Source organism: Peromyscus californicus, unplaced genomic scaffold, assembly GCF_007827085.1.
Source record: "Peromyscus californicus insignis strain IS unplaced genomic scaffold, ASM782708v3 Scaffold_4__1_contigs__length_199733344, whole genome shotgun sequence".
Taxonomy (NCBI): domain Eukaryota; kingdom Metazoa; phylum Chordata; class Mammalia; order Rodentia; family Cricetidae; genus Peromyscus; species Peromyscus californicus.
Window position 1 is genome coordinate 50,356,218 of NW_026294562.1, and position 20,267 is coordinate 50,376,484.

Consider the following 20,267-nt stretch of genomic DNA (forward strand, 5'->3'; position numbering starts at 1 on the left):
TTACCATTGCTTTATTTTATGACAAATGAACTAACCTTGCTTGGCCTGAGAGGATTAAACATTATCATGCATGTAAAACAATTTCAGTCGCATCACCGGTGGATTATGTAAACCCAGTCCCTTAGTGGCCCTGGTACGTCCCTCCTTCCAACACTATTTGTTCTGTCTGGCTTCACCTTTAATTACATGGCCAGACCTATTCCTCCTCCATTCCACAATGGCTTCCCACTGACCTACCCTTATTTTCTGCTTCTATTTCTTGCTCCATTAATGTGTGAAGCAACATCTTAGAGCCAGAGGGTGGTGGTTCCTGATACCAGCTTCCTTCTTTATGGGTGAGCCTTGGGGAAGTGGATGGGTCATTGGTGCCTTCAAATACGGGTATGATTAGCACACCTTCCAGGCAGCCAGCAGAAACACTTCCACTGGATCTGCTGAGGTATTGCACAAGGAAGAGATTCGTTTAACCTGAGGAAGAAGAGACGGCTGTTTTTTGCAGGGCAGACTGATTCCTCTTCTGTAACGAGATGGACTTGCAAGAAAAAAAGTCTGTCAAAGCCTGAAGTCTCCAAGGTAAACCCTACAGGCTCCTTACTCCATAGGAATTCTTGCATTTCTGTCTGCTAATGGTGCCTCCGATGGCCTTCTTGGGATGCCTAAACGCTTTCTATTTGGTTGCTCAGTAAAGGTTTGGAATTTTTAGATGTATGGATGACTGCCTTTAGAATGCAGATGCTACCCTGGGTGCCATTATTTTTGGCATAATATAGCTATTTATTTGGAAAATACAGACATGGACATGGACAGACACACACACACACACACACACACACACACACACACACACACACACACACACTTTCATATATATAGAGGCTGCCTCTGAGTTTGGTGGCCAGCTCTGGTTATGAGAGGACACTCCTGAACTATGATTGAGGTTTGGTGAGACAGTTCCTGCACAGGCTCAGAGGAAGACTGTAGTGATAACTAGAGGCAGATTTTGATCCTTAGCTTCTTTGATTCCTGCCTGGTGGACTTGGGGATGTTATTTGATTCTCTGTTTCTTAGCTTCCCCATCTAATCTGTAAGACGGAAAGGGTCATAAGGACAATACCCATTCCAATGGATGTCCTGAGAGATGATATGAATAAAACACCCAGAAGAACTTTGGCTACTCAGTTAAAGCTGGGGAGGTGAGCTTCTCAATATGATGTGAAGAAGCCTATGTTTTCTTGATTTTCAAAAAAGCTTAATTGACCATATTTTATAGAACATAGTTTGCTTTATCTGAAGGCGGAAGCTCATCTTTGATTCTTTCTAAAAAAAAAAAAGTCAATGATGTGTCAGACTACATTTTCTTCCCTCCAAGTCTGTTCTATGGTGTTTTCAACATAAAAAGACCTAGTGCCTGCTGATGGATTTTCTATTATTATCCTTAGACATGGCTATTTCTGAAGTATGTATTAGCTGGGTACCAACTGTGAGACAGTGGGACAGTAGAGTAAAGATGATGAGCACACAGAGAGACACAAGCAAACACCTTGAAAATTGAAACTCAGACTGAGGAATGTTAAAGGGGTGCTGAGTGGATTCCCAGAGCAGGCAGAAATGGTTCATCATTCAGACTGGGCCAGGACTAAAAGGAGTTTCTTGAAAGTTTGACTCATGGGCTGGAATTTGGTTTGGTAAAAGAAAGGTACTATCCAAGCCAAGTTGTAGAGGGGAGGGAGGGGTTGCTTTGTGAAGGGAGCAGTTCTAGGGTAGAAAGGGACAGAGCAGGTTATGAATCCTGTCACTCGGGAGAGTAATCTTGATGAATGAACAAAACAGAAATTTCCTGTTACACTAAAAAATATTGCTAGAAAGTGATAGAAGGGAGCATCAAGCTTTTGAGTTCTTTCCCAGGACAGCCACAAGCAGCCCCAAATGGCCTCCCAGGGATTGGATAATGCAGGACTGGGAACCTCAGCAGGTCACGTGAACCAAGAGGAGACTGATGGTTCTGGTTATCAGCTCCTGGATGGATCACGTGATGTTCAAAGAGGAGCACTGCAAGCCCTTGGGGTAAGTCAGCCTTGGTCACAAAGTCGGTTTGTACAAGAAGTAACAGAAGATTACATGGGTTCCCTCTGAAACTGCTGAGTTATTTCTCACTAAGTCATTGAAGACAAGATGGGGCCATCGAGCCCTGAGGAGTAGACATGGAGACTCAGCCTCTCATGGGGTAGAGTGTCCTAGCAAACCCTGGAGAGTTTCTTCTAAGGCTATTCATTGCTTCTTGGTGCTTTCTGATCACTCATATCAGGAGGTTGAGTTCTGTGAAGTCCCTTCCCTTCCCTTCCCTTCCCTTCCCTCCCCTCCCCTCCCCTCCCCTCCCCTCCCCTCCCCTCCCCTCCCCTCCCCTCCCCTCCCCTCCCCTCCCCTCCCTTCCCCTCCCCTCCCCTCCCCTCCCTTCCCCTCCCCTTCTCTTCTCTCCCTTCCCTTCCCTTCCCTCCCTCTCTCTTTCCTTCCCCTCCCCTCCCCCTTTCCCTCCCCTCTCTCCCTTCCCCTCCCCTTCCCCTCCCCCTTCCCCTCCCCCTTCCCCTCCCCTTTCCCTCCCCCTTTCCTTCCCCTCCCTCCCTCTTTCCCTCCCCTCCCCTTCCCTCCCTCTTTTCTTTCCCCTCCCTCCCTCTTTCCCTCCCCTCTCTTCCCTCCTCCTTTCCTTCCCCTCCCCTGCCCTTCCCTTCTCTCCCCTTCCTTTCCCTCTTTTCCTTCACTGTGGTCCTGGGGATGGGACCCAGGTCCTCATGCATGCCAGGAAAACACTCTATTATTGACCTATAGCACCACCCCTTTGTGCATTTTTAGACAGGGTCTTACTAAATCACACAGGTTGGACTTGAACTCATTTTGTAGCTCAGACAAATGCTTCTGCCTCATTCTCCCAAGTAGCTGAGACTGCAGGCCTGTGTCATCAGTGGTGGCCGTATTCTATATTTTAAATAAAAAATTTTAAAATAAAAATTTAACAGATGTTTTCCTTTGTCGTATTATGGTTCTAAACAAAATCTTCTTAGAACAAGATCTTGCTCAGTTAATTTAAACTTCACATTTTAAGCATTTAAAGTCATGATATCTCCTCCTTTCTGAGGAAAATAAAACTGGTAGTATGCCTTTTATCTTTTTTTTCTTCTTCTTACAGGCCATCCAGATCCTGAATGGAATACTGATTCTGGCTCTGGGTGTATTTTTGGGGTGTTTACAATATTTGTCCCACTACTTCAGGCATTTTTTCTTCTTCACCTTCTACACAGGCTATCCATTCTGGGGTGCTGTGTTCGTGAGTATTCATTTCCTCAGCCACAAACTATCTCTTATCGGGCACGGCTAGTGTGCTGCAATATGAAAGTGTTCTTTGAAGATTAGCGGCTGTGGTTTTGATTTATAATTTCTGACAAAAGTAGGCAAAATAATTTTTCTTTCTGTTTTATGGGAACCACTTCACTTTGTATAATAATTCCCAGTTCCATCCATTTTCCTATGCAAGTTATGGATTCACATTTCTTTATGGCCAAATAAAATTCTGTTATGCATATGTAACACATTTTATTTATCTATCCATGTATTTTTAATTAAGATATTTTCTATTCATTTTACATATCAACAACAACAGATTCCCCTGTCCTCCCTCCTCCCGCCCCCCAGACTTCCTCCCCAACCCACCCCCATTCCCACCTCCTCCAAGGCAAAAGTCTCCCATGGGGATTCAGCAGAGCCTGGTACATTCAGTTGAGGCAGGTCCAAGCCCCTCCTCCCTGCACCAAGGCATTGATGGGCATGATGGACACGGCCAGTTCTATCTCCTGGGTGGGACTTAGAGTTCTTGGATATGTACAAACACACACACATACACACACACACACACACACACACACACACACACACACACACACACACAGAATCCTATAGCTTTGAAGCTTTATAGACTCAGGAATATAAACTCTGTATGTTTTCTCTTCTATGCAGTGCCTAGATTTTAATGTTTATATATGTGCCTAAATGTGTGTGTGGGGGGGGCATAAGTTGTGAAACTAGAATAGAGACCAAGAAAGGAGAAAAGAGGTCTTAAGGGAGTGAGAAGGAACAAAAGACAATAACAGACTATGCGAGTCATAAAAATAGATTGAGGGCTGGTATCAGTTCTCAGTCTGATAAAAGACTGTGTGTATTTTCAGTTCACGGTATGAAGCGTGTACTGTGGATTTGACATTCCTGACATTGTGAGATAATATAATTTTTTTTTGATGGAAGAGCTAAACTCTGAAATATTCCTGAATTGTTCTGCATAATAAATCTTGACAACCCAAGTGAAGAGTTTCTGCTCTGAATTTTAGAAAAGATAGAAAGGAAGAATTTCAGGTGTTCCACAAGCACCGAGTTTTATTTTCTCAGAAAGTGAGATTAGTTTGTTTTGTAATGGAAGGGAGCCAGAGGGATGGCTTAACAGTTAAGAGCACTGGCTGTTGTTCCAGGGGACCCGGCTTCGATTCCCAGCACCCACATCTGTAACTCCAGTTCTAGATCTGATGCCCTCTTCTGACCCTCTACAGGCACTGCACATATGTGTGTAGACATACATGCAGGCAAAACACTCACACACATAAAATAAAATTTAAAAAGGGAAGGGACCAGGGAGCCCTTTGGTGTCACTTTAGCATCACCAAAAGATTAGATCATTGATTCCAATTCTAGAAGCTTCTCTCTGGCTCAGAGACACTTTCAGGGCAAGTCCAAGGTGTATGACCCGTTCTCCTTATCTGCCCTTGCCTGTAGTCATCAACTCCAGTCCAAGCCCTCCCTACCATGAACATGCCTGCTGTGTGCCCACTATACTGTGCTTTCTTTCTATGGCTTCATCTTTTAGAATCCTATTAAGGATGTGGTGCTAGAGATTAAATGTGAAATTCTGCCCTCAGTTTCCTTATTAGGCTCTCAGAAATAGCAAAAGGATCTTCTTTTGGAAATCTCTGAAATTAAATGAGAGCTATACATTATTGTTAATTTGGATGCTTCCTGCATCCTGGGCAAACAGGAACTCCCATTTTTCTATCAATCATTTTAGCACCACACAGCTGTTAGTAGGTGATATTAACATGGGGATATGATGTTAGATGGAGAAAGAAGCTGAGGTGAAGAAATGCTTAGTAATCCACCCATGAGATGAAGCTGGTATTGAAAACAAAGGTGCTCTTTTATGAAGTACAGTGACAGAAAGACCTGTGATAATCTCTTTTAATCTGAGGCAGAGCTCAAAGCCTGTTCCTGCATTTTCTTTTTTATTCTTTTCTCATATATTATATCCCAACCACAGTTTCCCCTCCCTCCATTTCTCACAGTGTCCCCTGCTCCACCAAGATTCACTCCTCCTCCATTTCCCTTAAAAAAAAAAAGCAGGCCTCCCAGGGATATCAACTGAACATGTCATAGCAAGTTACAATAAGACTAGGTACAAAACCTCATATCAAGGCTGGATGAGGCAACCCAGTAGGAGGAAAAGGGTCCCAGCACAGATAAGAGTCAGAGACACCCCCCAACTCCCACTGATAGGAGTCCCAGAAGAACACCAAGCTACACAATATATATGTAGAGGACCTAACTCAGACCCATGCAGGCTCTGTGAGCCTCATGAGCCCTGCTTAGTTGATTCTGTGGGCCATGTTTTCCTACTGTCCCCGACCCCTCTGGTTCCTACAATCCTTCCCCCATCCCTCTTCTGCAGGGTTCCTTTGGCTGTAGCTAGTGTTTGGCTGTGGGTCTCTGCATCTGCTCACATCAGCTGCTGGATGCTGCCTCTCTGATGACAATTGGACTAGGCACCAATCTATGAGTATAGTAGAATATCATTAGGAATCATTTCATTGACTTTCAGAATTCAGTAGTTGCATTTTATTTAGCAAGCCTTTATTCTCCAACATTTGGTAACATGGTAAAGGATTCTAAATCTTACCTATTTAAAATATGGTTTGGATAATCATAAATGTATAGAAAATTCTATTTATCAAAATTAGAGTCATGGAAATAATAACACATTAAAACAGTGATTTAAAAACTAGAGAATACAGAATGGCCATTTAGATTTATAAATTCTCTTTTGAAGCATCTAGACAGATAAATCAGATGCATGGGCAGTGATACAAGAATTTTAAAAATATATATCAACATAAACAAGAGCATAACTATAGTATTCATTATTTATATCCATATATACACCTGTTAAAAGCTAGACATAAACAAAATGAAATTATGATGAATTTACTTAGAATATGAACTATGTTAAAATTTTAGTCATATAAAATAATGAGTAATGTGAAATACACTTTGTGTAAATTTGTGTAACTTCTATTAGATAACTACTGTCAAGGGAATGCTGAGGAGAAAGTGGTCAAGACTAAATGTCCCTTTGTCTGTCTTACTTCCTATTTTAAACAGTTTATCAGCTCAGGGTCCTTGACTGTTGCATCAGGGAGAAAACCTACAAGAATGCTGGTAAGTGTCAATTCTTCCTCTTTTTCTCTGTGACCAGAGGAGCAGAAACAAACTACTCATCAACAGTAGGAAAGCAGAGGTTGGTGAATCCAGCTGAGGAATCAAGTCTCATTTAATGCACAGAGAGAGAGAGAGAGAGAGAGAGAGAGTCAATTTTCTTCAAGCATTCAGTGGTAGACAATAAAGGAAATCAGATAAACCGTGAATACTCATATCTGGGATTGTTATTCTGAATAGCTAGTGAATCTGAAGTTTAGAAGCAGGCTCCATAATTTTTGTGTGTTGTTAGGTTTAACAAAGTATTTTTAGTGAATGGTCTTTCACTACTACATCTAAAATTGAAAGCAAAAATTTCTATCCTTTTAATCATTTTTCTTTCTTTCTTTCTTTCTTTCTTTCTTTCTTTCTTTCTTTCTTTCTTTCTTTCTTTCTCTCTCTCTCTTTCTTTCTTTCTCTCTCTCTTTCTCTCTTTTTCTTTCTCTCTTTCTTTCTCTTTCTTTCTTTCTTTCTCTCTAGCTCTCTTTCTTTCTCTCTCTCTCTTTCTCTTCCTTCCTTCCTTCCTTCCTTCCTTCCTTCCTTCCTTCCTTCCTTCCTTCCTTCCTTCCTTCCTTCCTTCTTTCTTGAGATGGGGTTTCTCTGTGTAGTCCTGGCTGTCCTGGATCTCACTCTGTAGACCAGGCTGGCCTCAAACTCACAAAGATCTACCTGTCTCTGCCTCCTGAGTGCTGGGATTAAAGACATGAGCCACCACTGCTTGGCCCTTTTAATTATTCATTACAAAGTTACTAAATCTCTGTTGTGTGTTCTCTGAGTTATCTAGCCATTTAACCCCTGTCTGTTCTGTTTCCCTTGTCCCGTCATGGCTGTTTCATCATAATATTCCATCCTCAAACACCCGTTTTTTTCTCTCATCCCCACTCCATGATGATGGCCTTGCTCCCTGTTCTGAGAAAACGAAGTCATGGAGAGACTTTCAGACACACACCCTGTAACATCTGTGTGTGCACTAGATCTGCTCCAGTGTGTGTTTTCCTCCAGCCTTTGACCATGGAGGAACTCTTTAAAGCTAATTCTTCTACTTGGGTGTTCTAGACCATGTCCTTTTCCACTATGTAAATTCATCACTCCAAAACACATTACTATCTATCTATCTATCTATCTATCTATCTATCTATCTATCTATCTATCTATCTATCTATCTCATCTTGGCATTATTTTTTCCTGTTGTGGAATAATCATTTTGTACACTGTGAAGATTGGTTTAATAAAAAGCTGAATCAATGGCCAGCAGCATAGCAGGATTTTCAGGGCAGAGGGGATGCTGTGAAGAAGAAGAAGAAGAAGAGCTGAGTTGCTAGCTAGATACAGGAAGCAGGAAAGCAGCATGGACAGTACAGAGTAAAGGTAATAGGTCACAAGGAGGAAAGTAAATTAATAGAAATGGGTTAATTTAAGTTATAAGAGCTAGTGAGACAAGCCTAAGCTATAGGCTGAGCTTTCATTATTAGTAATAAGTCTCCATGTCGTTTTTTGTGAGCTGGCGGCCCAAAGAAAAACCTCCCCACATTTTCCTGATAGCCAGGTGCAGTTTGTTTTTCTGTTTATGCATAAACTCTATTTTTTTTTTTGGTTTTTCAAGACAAGATCACTGTGTGTAGCCTTGGCTGTCCTGGAACTTGCTCTGTAGACCCAGCTGGCCTCAAACTCACAGAGATCTGCCTATCTCTGCCTCCAAAGTGCTGGGATTAAAGGCATCTACCACCACTGCGTGGCCCTAAACTCCATTTTAAAAGGAATTATTCATACTCTGTCTCCAATTCTTGTCTGTTCTGTTGCAGTTAAATCTTCCCAATTTCCTGTCCTCTGTAACTTCCCTCCTTAAGAATGTTGAAAGTATCCAGGTTGCTAAAACAGTGCTCAGTTCTTGTCTGTCACCTGACTTTACCTATGGGCAGCATTTAGCTCACCTCCTCTCCTGATATTTTTTCTCTTGGGCTCCAGCACATCTCAATAGTTTCTCCTGTCCTTTACAGTCTTCTTTCCCAGTTCCTTTTCTTGAGACTGCTTAGTGTTGGGTGCTCAATGTTCCTATCTTTGGCAGATACCTGTGATGATATTTTATTTGTGCTTTAATAAAAAAAGCTTGCCTGGAGATCAGAGGAAAAAGCCAGCCACTATATTAAACATAGAAGTCAGGCAATGGTAGCACATTCCTTTAATCCTATCATTCAGGAGGTAGGGATCTGTCTGGATCTCTCTGAGTTCAAGGCCACACTGGGAACAGAGCCAGGCGTGGTGGCACATGCCTGAAATTCCAATACTAGTTAACCATAAAGGTTTGGAGGTCTGTACAGACAGACATGAAGAGACAGAACTGGGCAGGAAGAGGAAGTGATGTAGCTGGACAGAAAGAGCAAATGACATAGCAGAACAGAAAGACATACAGGTGTGGGTATACAGGAAGTAGGTCTCTTTGGAAACTGAGAGTTGGTAAGGGGAAGTTGGCTTGTGGCTTTTCCTATTCCTCTGATCTCTCAGGTTTTAACCCTGATATCTGGCTCCAGGTTTTTTTTTATTTAATAAGACCTTTTAGCAATTTGTCTACAGTTACCCTGCTCAGTCCATATTTACTTCAATGATTTCAGCCATTTTCATTGCTTCAAATGACACCTCTGTGGTCACATTCCTGAAATATATGTTCCTGCCAAGATTTTTCTCCTGAGCAGCAGATTGGATCATCGACTTTGCTTCCATTTAGAAGTCTGAAAAGTCTGAAACCCAACTTAAACTATCCCTGGAACCTGTTCTGTGACATCTCATCTTCATGTCAGCTGATGGAAATTTCATCTTTCCAGATTCTTAGGCTGATAATATGAGCATATCCCAATCTCTTTTTTTCACATTTCTGAAGCTAGTATTTCAGCAAATCACCTGGGCTCCATCATCAAGTTAAGCTTGTGCTTGGTCTTTCTCATCTTTCCTCTGATGGCATTCCAGGTAGTCTCTTAAGTGGGCTCTCTGCTTCCATTTGTGAACCTGATTTTTCCTGTTCTCAATAAAGACAAAGTGACCCTTTTTAGGCTATTGACCTCTTTGCCCAAAATCCTCCAACAATTTTGTATTTTTCTCAGAATTAGAACTCAAGACTTTTTTTCATGAATTACAGAGCTTTCTATAATACAGCTCTCTATTAATTTTGACTTAGTTTCCTAATCTCATCCATCTTGGCTCTCTTGTATCCTGGGGACACTGTGGCCTCAGGGACTTTGAACTGTGTTCTTTACCCAGACTTCCTCTGGACCACCTGGGGAAATGCTCAATTATATATCCCTGACTCCGTACGTTATTATTACTTAATGTTACAAACCTCCACTCCTTTCACTAGATTTCCATTCTTCTTATACCATTCTATTAGCCTCAATACTTAGTTACTTGAAAATATGGCATAATTTATATGCTAGTGTATTTTCTTTTTAAAATTGAAATAGGGTTTCAAACACTATAGGGTAGCTTTGAATTTTAATTTCTGCTCTCACAGAGTACTGGAATTACAGGCATCCTCAACAACACCCAGTTTATGCAGTACTAAAGATTGATCCTGGGGCTTCATATATGTTAGGCAAGTGTTCTACCAACTGAGCTGTGTACCTCAACCTCTTTGTCTTAATTGCTAGATTGTACCAAGGGGGAATCTTTGCTCATGGGAGCTTGTGCTGCATCTAGAATGCTGTTGGGTGTGTAAATAGAAACTTCTTTAAATGGAATGTTGCCAAGGTGTTAAAGGATGTTCTACATATATTAATGAACTATTTTTTTTATTTTAGATGCAAAGCAGTTTTGGGATGAACATTGCCAGTACTATGATTGCATTTGTTGGGACTGCTTTCCTTTCTGTACATTTGGCAGTCAATACCCAGGCTTTCAAGAGTTGCCAGTCTTCACAGTCAACTGACTTATGCATTTACCTGGGTTCCACATCAAATGTATGTTTTAAAACTGCTAATAACATATTTCAAACCATTCAAAATACACAGAAAAACAGTGTGTTATGTACTATGTTAACTTGAATGTTGGCTTTGCTCTGTATTAGTTTTGTAACAAAGGGCACATTAGATAAACTGTCTATATTTTAATTTTCTTATCTTTGAAGTGAAGATAATAATGAGTAACACCCATCTAAAGGATTGGGCATTCCTTGGGTATATGCCCAAGAGTGGTATAGCTGGATCTTGGGGGGGATTGATTCCCAATTTTCTAAGAAAGCACCATATTGATTTCCAAAGTGGTTGTACAAGCTTGCATTCATACCAGCAGTGTAGGAGAGTTCCCCTAGCTCCACATCCTCTCCAGCATAAGCTGTCTTCAGTGTTTTTGATCTTAGCCATTCTGACAGGTGTAAGGTGGTATCTCAGAGTCTTTTTGATTTGCATTTCCCTGATGACTAAGGATGTTGAGCAATTCCTTAAATGTCTTTCAGCCATTTGAGTTTCCTCTGTTGAGAATTCTCTGTTTAGTTCTATAGCCCATTTCTTAGTTGGACTGTTGGGCATTTTGATGTCTAATTGGTGTAAAACTCAATATGTCAATATTTGATAAGTAATAAAAACAGGGCTTAACTATCATGTTGTGTTATTATTACTACTATTTATTATACTCTCCAGAGAGAATATAATAACAATTTATTTCACATACCTTTGTTTGATGAAACAAACTTCAGAGACACACAGGTTATTCTGCAGTCTGGAATGTTTGGTCATATTAGGAACATACTCTATCAACTAAGCCACATTTATCTTTATCTATCTGTCTGTCCGTCCATCTGTCCGTCCATCTGTCCATCCATCTATCTATCTATCTATCTATCTACCTATCTATCTATCTATCTATGGGCTAGATTGTGTGACTATGTGACTATGTTGTCTATGTTCCCTGCATTATGTATGTATATGCATTATATGCATGCCTGGTGACTGAGGAAATCAGAATATTGTATTAGATCTCCTGGAACTTGAGTTACAGATGGTTGTGACAAACCCTATTGGTGCTGGGAACTGAACCCAGGTCCTCTATAAGAGCCACAGATGCCTTTAACTGCCGAGCCGCCTCTCTAGTCCTTCCCTTATTGTATTTTTAATCACCTAAATTTATATTTATCTGAGTCTATTTTTTCTGGATTAAGTGGCATTTTTCCCTCCATAAAATTTTGATTATGTATTTCTTCTAGGTGATCAGCAATAATAGAAAGGTAACTTCTGCAGTAATGTGCTATGGTTCTGCTAGCATTATATTTTGGTCTTTGACCTAGTAGAAATGCCTACCCCTCCCCTTTGAAATCCTGTTGGTGGAATCATGGAGGGATCATTTTTTTGTCCATTTTGCTAAACTGTGTATTAATTTCTGTAATTTATTATATTGATAAGTGTTAGTGATAGTGTCAGAAATTTTCTTCTATGATTTCTTCTCCCTTTCACTAGTTCACACAGGTCAATCTAGAAATAACATATGTCTTTCTCCTGGGACAATATTTTTACGATTTTGGATTGATACTGGATCTCTTCTTCAGAATTTGTGTGTCTGCACCTTCTGTCTAATTTGTATCTCACTTTATTCCCTGTTGAGGGTTTTGCAGTCTGTTTTTTTTTTTTTTTTTTTTTTTTTGCTGACAATTTTTCCCACTGAATATTTCCACTGATTTAATCTGAGGCATCATTTCCCTAGGGCCTTGTGTCTCTAATGCTGATCCTCACCCTGCTGGAGCTGGCCATCACCATTTCCAACTCAGCCATGTGGTGCCTAGGAAATGGTTGTGGTTCAAGAGAGGTGAGTTTGTGTAAATGATGAGCAAGTTCTATCATCTGCAAATTCCACAATGTGTGAGGTAATTTCTGACTTTCAGAATGAGAAACTTTTATATGGTTATGATTAGTGGGGTTCTGGGAATTATTTATTACATCAAAGTGTGAGATGAAGTAAGGCTGGAAATGATTCAGATTTGAAAATGCAAGCTATATATTAATATATATTTTAATGTGGTTAAACTAATTTTAATTATTTTTTATAAGTTTTTACTTTTGAGCTGTACGGACTCAGGATGGTCACATATTCTTGCTAGATATTTAGAGCTTCTAATTTGGGTTCTTAAAATTTTCTACTTTCAATTTCTTTTTGCCTAAGAAAGCTTTACACAGCCCTACATATGTAGTTATACAAAATAGGTATTCAGATCAAACATTTATGGATAATAAATAATAAAGAAATTTATTTAAAACAATTAGTTGCTATGTAATTTTACCACATTAAAGACCAAAGCAAATGTGCATATTAATGAAATGAATGTGCTTGTTTATGTTTCCATAATAATGAAATCTTGGATATATATTAGATGCTGCAGGATGGATATCATCTTGTTCCTGAGAGTTGATTAATATTCTGATTTTATTATTGTCAAGGCTGAGAATAGTGCTTTGTATTAACATATAGTACAAAATGACAGGAATATGTTTAGTATGTTTACAGCCATTTCGAAAGCTGCTGAAAATTCTATTCTAATCCTGAGTCAAAATTCATTCAACAATGTTTTTTGAAACAAGTCAACAAACAGCAACTTTTAAAATCAAACACTCTGACACAAAGCAACCCAAATATATGCTAATTTGATGCTTGCATGCTAAGGAAGAGTTGTAGAAAAAAATTGCAGGTATTTGCTGTCTGTTGTTACACTACTATGCTTTTATGAAGTGAAGTTGCTGCCATTCATACCATACAAAGAGTGTACAACCTGAGCAACTGGTGTTTTTGTGGTGTGGCAGCAGAATGCTGTGTGTTCAGAACCAAGTCCACAGTGAAGGCATGCAATTCAACAGGGGCAAGCAGGACCAGAAACACCTTGGATAGGTTATGCATTTGATTTTTATTGACTTTCCTCTGCACAATCTCCATATTCAGTTCTGAAACCACATATGTAGCAGCAACCCATAGAAATGAAATAAAAATTTTCTGTTTGTCTCCTTATTCATATGCATGTAACTATTATTCAGTGTTTAACAGAGTAATCATCAGTGAAAGAGTATCTGTGGATCTGTAGTGTAGTGATCATGGTGGCAATAAGGAAGGATGGAGTGGTCGGGGTGATGATGATCCTCTTATTGAGAACTGATGTCTCATTTTCTAGGCAATTTCTTCACCTCCTAATTCTGTGGAATCAGGAATACCTCCTGATGGAAGTGATTCTGAGAGAACCTGAACACTCAGCCTCAAATCACCACAGAGTGAGAACTTCACTTGAGAACTCAGGCGAGAATGAGCAGATGGAATGCAACCCTTCTGTCATGGCACTACCCATGAGAAAGCTGGGCATCTGTTCCAACCCTTCTCCCTTCCCTGTTAACCCACTAGCATGTTCTAGATCTGGATGAATAAATATATTTCCTTAGACATTCTTGGATTTTGCAGCTTCGATGGTCATTCTTCCAAAGCTGTTTCCAGATCTCTCTCTCTCTCTCTCTCTCTCTCTCTCTCTCTCTCTCTCTCTCTCTCTCTCTCTCTCTACAATATCTCATGTCCTGTAGTAGGCTGGCTTCCAACAACCTACGTAGCCAAGTCTGTATTTGAACTACTGATTTTCCTACCTTCACCTCCCAAGTTTCAGGATTAGAGGCATGCACAAGCATACCCAGTTTGATATTTTATACTCACAGTCCTCCCAACTGCTAAGATTACAGGCATGAGCTACCACATCCAGCTATAATCCCTATTGTGTGCATTTTCCATAAAATCCAAATTGCATCTACCTTATGGGAAGGAGAATGAGCCAAATTTTTTTTCAGCACAGAAAAAAAATGCTCTTGATTTTGGATGACATCAGTACTGCAATCTAGAAAGTAAAACAAAAACAAAACAAAGCCAATGTGATTAATTTACACTTTACTATCCTTGAAATTTAAAGCTTTGGTTTCTATTTCACTTAGGTTCTGGGAGTTGCACATGTCCCAACACAGTGGTGGTTTGGATTAGTGGCTTTTGTTCCTCAAAGGACCTTGGCAAACTATAAAGTAGAGACATGAACAGCAAGGACAAATCTGACAGATCTGGGGTTCAAATTCAGGTTATATCACTTACATCTGTATGGCCATTTTTTCATTAATTCTACTTCTATTATGTTATAGATAATCTACTTCCTTTTATTTGAATATGTCTTCAAGCATCCCTTATCAGAACATATTAACAGTGTACAAGGAAACTGTGATTTTAACACTAGCATTCCCTACATCCTGAATTGACAGACACCTTCAGTCTTTGGTGGAAGTGACCTCACTTTGAGGTTCAGGGACACATTCTGAATGATCTAACTCTATTTAGATACTTACCTTGATGACTGTGTTGGTCCACGGCATCTCCACAGACAACGGTTTGGCTCTAGTGTGGAGTCATCTCCACTAAGATGGAGGCTTTATAACTTTCTCATAAAATATATAACTCAAATATAACTGGAAATAGAAACCATTAGGAGATAACGACTTAAGGTTGCTGAATCACTAAGCTGAAGGCCACACAAGAGAAATTCAGAAAATAGAAATTGACTTTAACTTAAACACTCCTGGGATTGGATCTAGAATCTGATGGCTCTTGAGTTCATGATGTGAGTGTATGCAGGCCAGGGGACAACCCCAGGTGTCATGCCTCAGTTTTTGACTGGATCTCTCACTGGAAGTAGGGCTCATCAATTAGGGTCAGCTGGTTGACGAAGGAGCTCCAAGGCTCTTCCTGTCTACTCCTTGCCACTGCTGTGATTACCAGGGTATGGCACCACACCTGGCTTTTATTTCAGTTTAAAAAATTTACTTAATGCAGGATCAAACCCATGTCTTTGTGCTTGCACAGTGAGCACTTTATGAATTGAGTTATCTCACCAGACCTGTATTTTGTAGTCAATAATTTCCATTTTTGTTGTTTGTTTCCTTCAATTTTTCAGGTTTCCCCAACTCTTGCTGTAGTCAATTTAACTTTTAAGTATGATTTATGCATTTTTCATTTTGTAAAAAGAAAAAACAAAAAAACTTTTCTTTCCTCAAGGTCTGAGATATTGTTTCACTTTTTATTATTATATTTTTAAATGTTTTAAGTTATGAATTTCATTTTCATCCATAGAGAATGACATTATTGTTCTGTTATTATAACATCCTTGTAGAAAGCTAAAAATTCTAGAACTTTCCACTAAAATGTTGCAATATTCAGATAAAGAATTGTACACACACTTCCTAGTTCAGTGACATTTTCCCCTCTTGTTAGGATAACGCATTATTGTAGGTTAATAACATCACTTATCTATTCTTACTATCTAGGACAGATTTCTCCTGCATTTTTTTCATGATTTGCTTGTTTATCCTTGTTTATTTATAAAAAAAATTATTAAAAAAATAACTTGTTAACATTCTGGTTATATATGAAAATTTTGACTTAACATAATTTTAGAACATCTTTTATTTATTCTTTGAAGATTTTTGTCCATGTATACAATGTATCTTGATGAAATCCACCCCCAGTTCCTTCTTCCCACTTCTTCTGGACAATCCCTAACTTTTCTCTCTCCCCCTTCACATTCTCTTTATTTCTCTCTTTCATTTTATAATCCACCAGTCCATTTAGTGCTATTATAGGCATGCTGACTGATCTTGTTGCCTTGACCTTATGCAGGTCTTGTGCAATTATCCATAGATCATGAGTACAAGATTTTGTAAGCTAAATTTTTTATTTAAAAAGCAAGCCGCATAGGATGGAAAATTGCTTAAAAGTTCTGGAATTATAGTGGAATAAAAAATGGACTTGGTTAAACATTCAGATGTAATGATTTTAGGATCATGGGTAGGGGAATGTTTGACTTAAGAAAGCTGTCATGGCAACCATTCATGACACAGTATGACAGCTGATATGTAAACCTTGTCTGTGAGTCTATAGTTATGATATTCCCTATCAGGAGATATTCTTATTTCTTAAAGTACAACCATATATCATGCTTACTTTTCCCATGAGAAACACCCTTTTGTGTAGTTGAATATATATATGTTTACTCTTTGGAGGCCTGCCACCCAGCACCCAAATAAATATACACAGACTTATTTTTATGAATGCCTGGGCTTAGCTTGGCTTATTTCTAGCTAGACTTTCTTAAATTGTTCTGTCTGCCTTTTGCCTCTGGGTTTTTACCTTTCTCTATTCTATGTACCTTTCTTTCCTCCTTACTCTGCGGCTGGTTGTGTGACTGGGTGGCTGGCCCCTGGCTTCCTCCTCTCCTTCTCCTTTTCTCACTTCCCTCTTCTTTTGAACCTGTATTTCCCCTCCTATTTATTCTTTCTGCCTAGCATCCCAGCCTATCCCTTTCCTGCATAGCTATTGAGCATTCCGTTCTTTATTAAGCCAATCAGGTGTTTCAGGCAGGCAAAGTAACACAGCTTTACAGAGTTAAACAAATGCAGTATAAAAGACTGCAACACATCTTTGCGCCATTAAACAAATGTTCCACAGCATAAACGAATGTAACTCATCTTAAACTAATATTCCACAACACTTTTGGATAACAGAGCGTATATGGACAGATAAGAATTAGTATGAGTTAGATGATCACCTTGGTAGTTAACTGGCCCATGAGTTGTAACACCAGACAAAAGCTGTCTACAGTGAGGAGTCAGGGAAAGTTTAGAGCCAGCATGAACTGCATGAACCTTGCTCTGAACATTTCTGAAGTCATATGGGTGAAGACATAAAGGTTTTCCCTTAAAGTTCGCACTCGGTACTTGAGCTCTTAGAGCCATTTGTCCTGTGACCATTTCTGTAATCACATTTCCCATGAAACACCGGAGCTCGATGTCAGTCTACACTGTTTCATTCTAAATCATATTATATATGTATAGAAAACATTTCTTTTTTTGTTTGCATGTGTGGATACACCCATGGTGTGAATATGGCGGTCAGAGGACAATGTTGTGGAATCAGTTCTCTACTGCCACCGGGTGAGTTCCAGGGATTGAAACCAGGCCCTCAGGATTGTCAGAAAGCATCTTTACCAACTGAACCTCAGCACCAGGCCTCTTAGTCACCTATTTTGAATGCAGACATGGCTCTAAGTTGTGGAAATGTGAATATAAGACAGGAAGGAAGAGATGAAAGGGGATTGTGGAAAAAGGAAGATGAGAGATGAGAGAGACAGAGGTTGCAATTCCTTGGTGGAAGGTACCAGAAAATACCTTCTAAAGATAACCTAATTTAAAATCTTTCACATGAAAATTTGTGCGTATTTATTTTAAATAAATTTAGCATTTACTTTGAGAAAACATTTTCTCATGAGGGATTTAAAAGTAAATTTCTTTTGAATTTGGGGACACACCCTTAACCAAGGAGCTATTTGTAATTCATACCTGCTATGAGAAGGAAAGTCAGTTTTGTCCAGTGGAGTGACGTTGGGTATCAACTCACTCTGGGGAAGGTCCCATGCTTAGGATTAGTGGACCAACACAAAAGGGCTCGATGTTTTTTGTTGTTGTTTGTATGTATTCTTTTTTGTTTGTTGTTTGTTTTTTTCCTATTTTTGGTGTTTTTTTTTCATTGTTTGAGAGAAAGAGAGAGAGAGAAGGAACATGAAGTTGGGTTTGTCAGGAGGTAGGGAGGATGTGTGAGGACTTGGGGGGAGGAGAAGGAATATAATGAAAATACTTTCTATGAAAATTAAGAAAAATAAAAAATATAATAAAAAGATCTAGGATCTAACTGTAAGTATTGCAGCTCAGATGGAAAAGTATCCTGGTAGTCGGGAGCCAAGGAATACCATAGTCACTGTAAGCGTAGCAGCTTACAGCTATGCTCCAGGGAAAGGTTTCTCTAATGTAAGCACAACTCTGCTCCACTAGCCAAAAGTTTCCCCAGTGAAAGTGTTACAGTTCTGCTCCACTCCACTCTGCTGTACTCTCAGAGTGTAACAATTCTTTTCCACTAGGGAAAAGTTTCCCCAGGGAAAGTGTTATAGCTCTGCGGCTCTGATGAAAATTGTTACAGCTGGGCTCAGCTCTGGCAAAAATGTCAAACCACACAACAAACCTCACTCAAGAGATTTATTGAGAAGGAAGAATCCAGGATGGTGGCTGCCTCTAGGGTGAGAAGCAGCAGCAAACTGAACAGCGTACAGAGCTTATATAGGGTTTCTTTGGGAGGTGGGGAGAGCTTTCCAGGGTGGCTTGGGATTAGTGGATTTTTGTAGCCTGATTCTGGGGCAAGCTCAGGAATTGGTGGGATTTCAAGCCCTGGTTCTGGGCTCATGTCAGGGTCAGGGTGTTTTTCCTTGGCCCTGGTCTCTAGTCTAGTTAGGGACAGGTTGTTTTTTTCCCTTGGCCCTTTTCACCTTACACTAACTAAATAAACAAACTTGATAGTCAAAAAGAAAGCCAGAGTAAGAGGCATGTGAAAAGTCTGTGTGTGCCAGAGAAGAAATGCTATGTAGTGGGGAAGAAATGCTAACTCTGTTATCTCTTCCTTCCAGGCAGACATATGGTTAAAACTCATCTTGATAATAGTGGCCAGCCCAAAAGGAAGTCATTTGATCATATGTTCTGATACTCGCTGCTATGGAAGGGGGAACAACATGGCTGTGGGGAAGTGGGCTGTGAGTACAGGATGTGCTTAGTATCTCAGGAAGGGTGAAGCTGTTGATAAACACTGGGGCATAAAATAATTGGGAGGTCATAAGCCACTTTCAGTAATGTATTTGCATTTCATGAATTGCTGTTGACCATTCTCACAGAACAGCATTATGTCCAAACATGGAAGGGCACCCTCAGTCTCTTAACTGTCCAAATCTTAAATAGGATTCTGATTTTTTTAATATAAACATTTAAATATTACTAGGAGACACTGTAAAGGACCACTACATTGCTTCAGGGCATCACCCTGCAGACATGTATGGTTTTGCAAAGGTTGGGTAGGGAATGAGATTTCTAAGCCATTCATTTTAAGGATAGGTTCAAACATCACCTTCCCTGGCAGTTCCTTCTCTGAACTCTACACATGCTCCATCAGGCAGTACTGTTGCAACCTCTTTCACGTTTTAGCAGTTTCTGACCTCTGATCTCCTGGATAATCAGTTTTCTTTGTTCTCATCTCCAATACTGTGGCATAGATAAGTCTGGGATCATGGTCCTCAACAGTGCCTGCTCCATGCTATGAGCAGTCAATAGCATTAAGTCCTTTCTGTATGAAGTCTGGGATCATGGTCCTCAATAGTGCCTACTCCATGCTATGAGCAGACAATAGCATTAAGCCCTTTCTGTATGAACGAATAAGAAGATGGGGCTTATTCCTTAATTCAAATAGTGTTGTCAGATTCACTGATTCCCAAAGATACAGAGGAAAGAAAGTAGAGCTGGGGCAATGAAATTTTGTTAGGAAAGATTTGGCAATATGTACATCAGAATCCTCTATTAATATACGTATCTTAATTTCTCTTGAGATATTTTATATCTCAGGAAAATAACTCAGGCAATTAGGGTATCATGCAGAGTATCTTGCAGTAATAAAAGAACATTCACAGAGTTAAACTGAAATATAAGCAAGGCAGACCTGTGAATTCCCTTTGTTTGTTGTGTTCTGGGGTAGTTAGTTGTAATATAGTTGAGTGAACACTTTGTCTGGGCAGACATATTGCTCAGTTCCTACCATTCAGATTTGCTCATAACATTTCTGTTTATGAATTCACATCC

At 39.7% G+C, this 20,267-nt stretch overlaps 1 protein-coding gene across 1 annotated transcript; it reads left to right on the plus strand.

The window, feature by feature from the left end:
- Window positions 1–877: 877 nt before the first annotated feature.
- On the plus strand, window positions 878–13,966 carry Ms4a3 (membrane spanning 4-domains A3). The gene is given in 7 exon segments (XM_052711802.1): window positions 878–2,064; window positions 3,182–3,319; window positions 6,469–6,525; window positions 10,350–10,508; window positions 12,244–12,345; window positions 13,697–13,756; window positions 13,759–13,966. Coding segments are annotated over 7 exon segments (693 nt in total). The 5' UTR covers window positions 878–1,926; the 3' UTR covers window positions 13,798–13,966.
- The last annotated feature ends 6,301 nt before the right edge of the window (window positions 13,967–20,267 follow it).